At 38.4% G+C, this 9,302-nt stretch overlaps 1 protein-coding gene across 1 annotated transcript in view; it reads right to left on the reverse strand.

Moving 5' to 3' along the window:
• CA13 (carbonic anhydrase XIII) overlaps nt 1-9,200 on the reverse strand; it is a 37,096-nt gene extending 27,896 nt beyond the window's left edge. The window contains exons 1-2 of the mRNA XM_011937104.1: nt 9,123-9,200; nt 3,776-3,973 (exon numbers count right to left, since the gene is read on the reverse strand). Of these exons, the coding sequence (XP_011792494.1) occupies nt 3,776-3,973; nt 9,123-9,159 (235 nt within the window). The 5' untranslated portion in view covers nt 9,160-9,200. The remainder of the gene's footprint in view (nt 1-3,775; nt 3,974-9,122) is intronic.
• Nucleotides 9,201-9,302: the final 102 nt, after the last annotated feature.

Here is a 9,302-nt window from a genome sequence, read left to right on the forward strand (position 1 = left end):
GAGGAAGGGAAAAATTTCACATCCACCCGCTCCCTTTTGCTCCCTTTTGCTCCCTTTTGCAAGGATTTCTGAGTAGTTCTCTAAAGGTTTAACTATGGAGCATGGAGGCGTCCAGCCAAACAAGCCCTCCAAGGACTATGAGGAAGATTTCATGCCTGTGGTTTATTGACATGCCTGAGGTGGGATTCAGGGTGAATCCTGGTCAAAAATGGCTTCTTTACAAAATGGAAACTGTTTTATTCAAATTAATGTGGTTTGCTACAGAAAGTATCTTTGTGTTTTTTATAGTTTAGCAAAAATTAAAAAAAAAAAAACAGCAAAAATTTATTTCGTTTAACTATGGTAGTTTCTTCTTTTTAATTGACTTAATCTCCCAAATCACCATGAAAAAATCTCTTTGGTGGGTGGTAGGTTTATCTTGAGAAAAAAAGAATAAGAATCATGACCCATATTTACATAGTTACTGTCTCAGAGGACTACAAAATACTTTATGGATATTTTCAATTAATCCTGGTAATTTTATTGTGAACTAGATAGGAAAAGAATCTTCATTTAAAAGAAAGAACACACACTACTGATGACAAAGTGTCAAATCTGGAAACATAAATTGATTTCACTGATTAACCCGAAGTAGACAAAAATGAAAGGAAGAGAAAAACAGAAGAGAGAGAGAGAAACCTGGGTTCTCATACAGCAAATCAGAGTATAATTTTTTTACCTTATGAACGTCTACATTTATAAAGAAAATACTTAAAGTTTTAGATGAAGTAAAATGTAATCTTTTCTCATTCTAAAATGAGGAATGAGTAGCTTCACTTTTTTTTTTTTTTTTTTTTTAAGCCATTCTCCTGCCTCAGCCTCCTGAGTAGCTGGAATTACAGATGTGTGTCACCACGCCTGGCTAATTTTTGTATTTTAGTAGAGACGAGCTTTCACCATATTGGCCAGGCTGATCTCGAACTCTTGACCTCAGGTGATCTGCCCACCTAGGCTTCCCAAAGTGCTGGGATTACAGATGTGAGCCACCACACCTCGCCTTATTTATTTATTTATTTATTTATTTTTTTATTTTCTGAGACAGTTTCACTTTTTAAATGTTTGAGATATTGTAAACAGTAACAAACTACAATTATGGGTGGTATAAACTTCGTATTTAGAAGGCTTGGACACTTTTACAATATATCTATTACATTAACCACAAGAGATGGGGTCTTCCTATGTTACCCAGCTGCCCTCGAACTCTTGTGCCTAACTAATCATCCTCCTTCCCTAGCAGCATGGTCTACCAGTGTGTGCCAGCAGGCCTGGCTTAACCATTTTTATTAACATAGATTCACAAAACTGAGGGGTTGAAAGAAACACAGTTGAACATGTATACAAAAGGCCAGGTCCCTCCTTACTTGCATTTCTTCCAAAAAGTTGAAAATACCATGTATTTATTTGTCTTTTGCATTTTTTACAATGCTCTGATGAAAATGTACTGCTTAGGCCAGTGTAGTGGCTCCCAGCACTTTGGGAAACCGAGGCGGGCGGATCCCTTGAGCCCAGAAGTTCAAGATCAGCCTGGGTAATATGGCAAAACCTTGTCTCCACAAAAAATACAAAACTTAGCTGGGCATGGGAGCACATGCCTGTGGTACCAGCTACCCAGGAGGCTGAGGCAGGAGGATTGCTTGAGCCCAGGAGGTCAAGGCTGCAGTGAGCCATGATCACACCACTACACTCCAGCCTAGGCAACAGAGCAAGACCTTGTCTCAAAAAAATAGATTAAAAACAAAAACAAAAACAAAAAACTTACCACTTTTATGAATTTGACAAATATGAGGAAGAAATGTGTGTGGGCTTATAATTTTTGCTAACAATAAAGCTTTAGATAAATATAAGATATTACTGCTAATCTAAATCAGGGCTCAATAAGTAAAAACTTTCTTTTGATTAAGGATTTTTAAAAATTAACTATATTTTTTCATTAATATAGCTAATACAGCTCCATCCTGATCTTAGACTAAAAATAAAAACAATCTGTCAGAGACCCTAAAAAGTGTTTCCCAGTATGATTCTCTCTAATATTTTATCTCATCTGATACTTAAACTTGACACCTTGGGCAGAAACTCTGCTTGGGCAGTAGATAGTCTGAAGAGGGATTAAACATTCATTTCAAGAAAATGTTTTTTTCATCACTTAATAAATTAACAAATAATCTGTGAGTCCATTATTTATTCACGGTGTGAAAGACACTACCCCAAGAACTAATCATTAAATGAAATGATTACATGTCCTAGAAAAATGTATTAATAGGGAATATACAGAAAGTTTCTAATATTTATATATTTTTTAAATTAAACTTCTACTTTCCCTCCCTTCAATGTTCATTATTAGGAGAATGGTACATAAATTACGATACGAGCATAGATAATACAATTCAACTTTTAAAATTATTTTATTTTTATTTTATTTTTATTTTTTGAGAATGGATCTTGCTCTGTCACCCAGGCTAAGTACAGTGGCACTATCATGGCTCACTGCAGCCTTGACCTCCTGGACTCATGCAATCCTCCTGCCTCAACCTCCAGAGTAGCTGGGACTACAGGCACACCCCATCATGCCTGATTAATTTTTTATTTTTTGTAGAGATGAGGTCTCACTATGTTGCCCAAGCAGGTCTTAAACTCCTGGACATAAGCAATCCTCCCACCTCAGTCTCCCAAAGTGCTGGGATTATACGTGTGAGCCACCACACCTGGCTGCAGTTTAGCTTTTTAAACAAGATATATTTTAATCTGGAAAGATGTCTATAAAATATTTGTAAATGGAAAAAAAGTTTCAGAGTTATATAGCATTATTCCAAATGTATTTTTAATAAGAAAATGCAAAACAAGGACGATACACATGTATGTATACATAACTAAGCACTGAAATATTATGGAAGAAATAGTTACTTCAGTAGAGACTGTAGGAAGAAAGAGACGTTAATATTTGTCATATGTTTCCATATTATTTTATTTACTATGAGTGGATATTACTTTGGCAATTAAAATAAGGGAATAAGTTTTTTTAAGAACTAAACTTTTTCTATTAAAGCATGTACTAAATGGCATTATAGGTTTGCAAATAATGCTAAAATAATTACGGCTAATACTTTGCAGAAACAAATCATGAAATATTTATAAAAGCTATTAAACTTCAATTTTTTTATAATGGTAAATTTTAAGTTATAATAACAAGTTAAGGTCAATTTTAAATTATCATGTAACATATCCTTTTCTAAATACTCTTTATTATTTTAAGGTAAGATTATCTGAAGGTTCAAATATATAACAAGATATCTCAATTCACATGAAGAAAAAATATGCTTCAGTTTGACAAATTCCAGGTCTAGCAAAAACAAAACATGAAAGATTAGAGAGTGTATTCTAGGCTGGGCGCAGTGGCTCACGAAGGTAATCCCAGCACTTTGGGAGGTCGAGGCAGGCGGATCACAAGGTCAGGAGATCAAGACCATCCTGGCCAACATGGTGAAACCCTGACTCTACTAAAAATACAAAAAAAAATAGCTGGGTATAGTGGTACGCACCTGTAATCCCAGCTACTTGGGAGGCTGAGGCAGGAGAATCGTTTGAACTCAGGAGGAGGAGGAGGTTGCAATGAGCCGAGATCGTGCCATTGTAATTCAGCCTGGCACAGAGCAAGACTCCGTCTCAAAAAAAAAAGAGTGTAGTCTAATTATTCAAACCCTTCACCTACCACCACACACACACAAAAAGAAAAGCCAACCTGATTTGTCCTCTGTGTCATCAAAGTCAACATTGAAGGAATGGCCGCTGTTGCTGATGATTTTGGCTGAGCTTGGGTCATACTTGATACTAAGTGGTCGGAGGGAAGAGTCATATTTCACTTCTTGGGTTTTAATCTCAATTGGAGATTGCTGATCGCCATCAGCAATAGGGAAAAATTCCTTCCAGTGAATAGGACCTTAAATATATAGGACCAAAAGAAAAGGATTAAATAAGTTCTTTCTTTCAACAAACATACATTGAGTATAATGCACGGTGCTTGAAATGGAAGAAAACGCAAAGATTAATACAATGAGATTCTCATCCTCAGGTCCTTGACATCTAAGTGTTTTTTTTACAAGATGAGTTGTTTTTATTATAGATGTGGGAAACTCTTGGTGTGCCTTAAGTCATTTTCAGAATTAAACTAACCCTTGTAGACAAAGGAGTCTGTAAATTTTATAAAGTACTCTCCAAAGGTAACCTTCTACCAAACTAAAAACAATAATACAATTCATCATTGAAAACAATGACATTCAGTCTCAGCTCTAAGAATGAGCTGTTGCTCCAGAGGTCAAGTTTGCAGATTGGGAGAGTCAAAAAAGCTGAAAAAGCCATGAAGCAAAGAAAGGGTGTCATTCTTAAAGATGCTGTGCTTTGGCCGGGCGCGGTGGTTCACGCCTGTAATCCCAGCACTTTGGGAGGCCGAGGCGGGCGGATCACAAGGTCAGGAGATCTAGACCACGGTGAAACCCCGTCTCCACTAAAAATACAAAAAATTAGCCGGGCGCGGTGGCGGGCGCCTGTAGTCCCAGCTACTCGGGAGGCTGAGGCAGCAGAATGGCATGAACCCGGGAGGCGGAGCTTGCAGTGAGCCGAGATGGCACCACTGCACTCCAGCCTGGGTGACAGAGCCAGACTCTGTCTCAAAAAAAAAAAAAAAAAAAAAAAAAAAAAAAAGATGCTGTGCTTACTTCTTTATTCTTCCTTCTATCACTCAGTGCTATCTTCTAGTGTCACTCAGGCCTCCACTCAATTACTTGTGATGTGCAACAGGCATATCAAGAAAACATACAAATTTTTCACCTAGGATAATCCAAATAAAATGGCTGCACCATATCAGGAAATGTAATATTGTTGATTATCTGCAGTGGAGTCAGGTTGTAATTTATTTCCCTCTTTCTTCATTTCAGAAGGTTCTTCTGTGGTTATTTTGCCAATGTTACATTTGAATTTCAACACAAGAGACAAGTGTCATCCTGGTCCTCTATTCAAAACGTCAAAATCATATCCAGTTCACAAATCAGACACATTAGGGAAACTGAAACGAGCCAATCAGCTGACAGTTCCCTTTTTCAATCCTCTTTACTTCTTTGGAAGACTCTATAAAGTCTTGCCTCTCAAAATCAGCAGCAAAGCTGTAGTTTCATGTAAGCTCCACATCATTCTACAAATGTGAGTCACTTTATAGGTTATAGGTTCTTATTCTCTTCTCGCTACTATTCCTGAAATTTATACAGCTATCACCACCTACACTGGGCTATCGACTAAGGTTTACCCACCTACTTTGCTAACCAATCTTTCACTAAAAATCAAGTACTAATTAAAACATCATAGCATGACAATTCATTAAACATATTACTAACAACAACCAAAAAACATTTTTAAATGATAAAATTTAGCATGATATTTAAAGAAATGCAATATATCACAATCATCAAAAAACTCTAAAGTGTAAAACTCTAAATCTTTTTTTTTTTTTTTTTTGAGACATGGTCTTGCCCTGTTGCCCAGGCTGGAATGCAGAGGTGTGATCTCAGCTCACTGCAGCCTCAACTTCCCAAACTGAAATAATTCTTCCTCAGCCTCCCAAGTAGCTAAGAATACAGGTGTGTACCACCACACCCAGCCACTTTTATAAAAACTGTTTTTTTGTTGAAAGAAAGTCTCACTATAGGCTGGTCTCAAACTCATGAGCTCAGGTGATCCGCATGTCTCAGCTTCTCGAAGTGTTGGGATTAGAGGCATGGGCCACCACGCCTGGCCCAAATTCTAAATCTAATACTGCTTACTATGCTTCATTTTTGCAAAAGAGAATGAACACATACACACATTTTTTCTTTCATATATCCTTCAGGCACAAAAAGTCATATCATAAATATATAACTATACACTCAGCTTAAAAGGTGTCATCTGACAAACCGGACTTCAAAGCCACTTGAGCATCAAAAGTCCTTGCTTAGAATGTATTACAGAAAAAGTCTTGTTTATTCAATAATTTTACCATCTTTCTAAGAACTTTTTCTACATATAACGAGACCCTTTTTCCCCCTTAATTCAGAAAAAGCCTTCTATTTCACTGCCACCAAGTAAGAGTTAACCTAATGAAAATTCAATTTCAAATATGCAATGTGTGTTTCACAACATGCAGGTGACATTCTTCCAATCACTGAAGAGTTGCTTTCTTCTCCTAATTGCTTTGCTCTCCTATTTCCAGTCATTTATAAACAGAACTATTTTTTTAAAATGTCAAATCAAAATAAAATAAAAGTAATAATACTTTGTATCACATTTCCAATATTATCTACTAACTACCATAGTCAGTTCAGCACTCTGCCTCTTAAAGACGTCCCCTTTTTCAATTTTTCCAAAAAAAATTTCCTCCTCCTCCTCCTCCTTCTCCTCCTTGTCCCCTCCATGACCCCGCAGGCTAGTCTGGAACTCCTGGCCTCAGGCTATCCTCCCATCTCAGTCTTTTGAGTAGCTAGGATTACAGGTGCAAGCCACCATAATCAGCCTAAACACAATTCTTTTTTTTTTTTCAGACGGAGTTTCGCTCTTGTTGCCCAGACTGTAGTGCAATGGCATGATCTCGGCTCACTGCAACCTCTGCCTCCCAGGTTCAAGCAATTCTCCTGCCTCAGCCTCCCGAATAGCTGGGATTACAGGTGCAAGCCACCACGCCCAGCTAATTTTGTATTTTTAGTAGAAACGAGATTTCTCCATGTTGGTCAGACTGGTCTTGAACTCCCGATCTCAGGTGATCCACCAGTCACGGCCTCCCAAAGTGCTGGGATTACAGGCGTGAGCCACCAAGCCCGGCCAGCAGAATTCTTAATTAGAGATATGTGGTGGTTGCTCAATTGATTTAGGAACTTTTAAATACCTACAGTGATACACACTTTTCAGTGATGTCACATTCCCTAAACTAAACTAATAAAGTAGTCAAAAGTTAGGGGAAGACATCTTAAGTTATTTGTCAAGGCAGTACCCATTCAGGGCTTCAAGTCTTGATGTTTCATTTCATCAGTGTTGCTATCCCCAGCTTAAGTTTCCTTTTATCTGCTCAGTCACTGGTTTTAGCAATGTTTAAACAGAAAAAAAACAACAATAAAACTTGCCTAGTTAAGCCCAGAGCGGTGGCTCACGCCTGTAATTCCAGTACTTTGGGAGGCCAAGGCGGGCGGATCACTTGAGGTCTGGAGTTCTAGACCAGCCTGGCCAACATAACGAAACCTCGTCTCTACTAAAAATACAAAAATTAGCCAGGCATGGTGGTGCGTGCCTGTAATCCCAGCTGCTTGGTGGGGCTGAGGCTGGAGAATCGCTTGAACCCAGGAGACAGAGGTGGCAGTGAGCCAAGATAGTGCCACTGCACTCCAGCCTGGGCAACAGAGCAAGACTCATCTCAAAAACAAAAAACAAACAAACAAACAAACAAAAACCTTGCCTAGTTAGTATATAATACATTTCCAATAAGATTTTCCCAATCTTTCTCTGAAGACCACACCATTAAGTAAGGATGTGGTCTTCAGAGAGAGATTGCATCTAAAAGAAGGGAATGGCTAACTCCTAACAGAACAATTCCTAACAGAAATACAAAACCACTCCTTAAATTCCTGAAATAAGCTTCATTTGGGCCAATAATTTCTAACCTACTAAAGAGTAATCAATATCCATTGATTGAAATACCCCTCTTCTTCCTAACTACCATAAGGGCGCAGTCGGGATTCAATGACTATTAAATAACTCTAATAAAAACGACTTCAGCAGAGAGGGAAATGAAAATAGATTTGTAATATTTTCCCCTAAACATTCACTGGAAATTAGCAAAATGTAAGATTATACTTATTGCCTTAATCAAGAAGAAGTCTGTGTATACACCTTTTATTATTAAAGTTATAAATTTTACCTTCTGCCATTTTTAAACTAGCATGTTTAAAAACAGGCTACAATTACAAATTAAACAGATTACAATTAGAAACGGAATTTTTCTGTTAGTTTGTGAAATTAAACTTTCTATAAAATTTGACCATTCTATACTGTTCAATAATGTACATGCTAATAGAAGGAAAGTATTATTATTCACAGCCTTAATTTTTTCTTTAATTATTATTACGTATTTACTCCTTAAATCGACAAAAATTGTATATATTTATGTGTACAACATGATGTTTTGAAACATATGCACATTGAGGAATGGCTAAATCAAACCTTAATTTTGCCAGTTATTTACTATAAGGCTTTTTGGTGTCACTGCGATTATTTCAATAATTATTATTTGAAACAATCAGTTCAGTTTAACGTAGTAACAAGAAAAAATGTTTTACTTTTGATAATGTGGGATATACAAGACGAAAAGTGTATGTCTCGTTATTGTTTATCCTATAATTTCAGTAATCCTTTGCTCACCCTGCAAGGATAAGCATGGAAAGAGAGGAAGAGTGAAGATGTAACTCCATTTCCCAGCAAGAACGTGAACCCTTACCAAAGTCCCCAGTAGTAGTCAACCAGCTGCAAATTGCTGTGGGAATATTTACAGTAACAGCTATTAGGAAACATACAGCTTTTTGTTTGCCACGAAGCCAACTTAATCTTCAATGTCACAATGCAAGTTAAGATTTCCTAAACATATTTTCAAAGATTTTCTATGATTTGTTTCTCCTAAGTGAATAGTGAGCTTAAAAGACTGAAACAGGACTTGTCCTTATTTCATCAAAGTGTGTCATCAGACTTCTAATTTCCAAGCCTTTAATTGATAAGTGGCTGTTACTAGGCAAAGTCCTTGGCTTTTCAGATGAAGGTGAACGCACACGTATGAACACTTGGGAGTTTGGGGAATCCTGATACACACCAACGCTCACATCCACTACCAACAACCCGTCTACCCTGACAAGCCAGCTCTCCCCTTCCTGCACTGGGCTCTGAGGAGTGCTGCTTAGTTTTAAGAGGAACCGAAAAGTTTCTCAATGTGCGAGCCGAGTGTGTGGTCAGCGAGCGCCGGGCCGTCGCGCCAGTCCTCTCGCCCCCAGCGCAAACCCCCCCTCGGATCAGGAAAAGGCGCTCACCGTTGTGCTCGCGGTATCCCCAGCTGAGCCTCGACATGGTCCCTCGGGGTGGAAGGCAGAGGAAGATGTGGCTGGGCAGCGAGAGCGCGGAGGGAGCGGACGGGGAGGGGCGCGGGAGGGAGCCTGCTAAGGCGGGACTGCGGGGCGCCGGCGGCAGGAGTGCGAAACCGTGAACCCAGC

Source organism: Colobus angolensis, unplaced genomic scaffold (assembly GCF_000951035.1).
Source record: "Colobus angolensis palliatus isolate OR3802 unplaced genomic scaffold, Cang.pa_1.0 Scaffold16, whole genome shotgun sequence".
NCBI classification, from domain to species: domain Eukaryota; kingdom Metazoa; phylum Chordata; class Mammalia; order Primates; family Cercopithecidae; genus Colobus; species Colobus angolensis.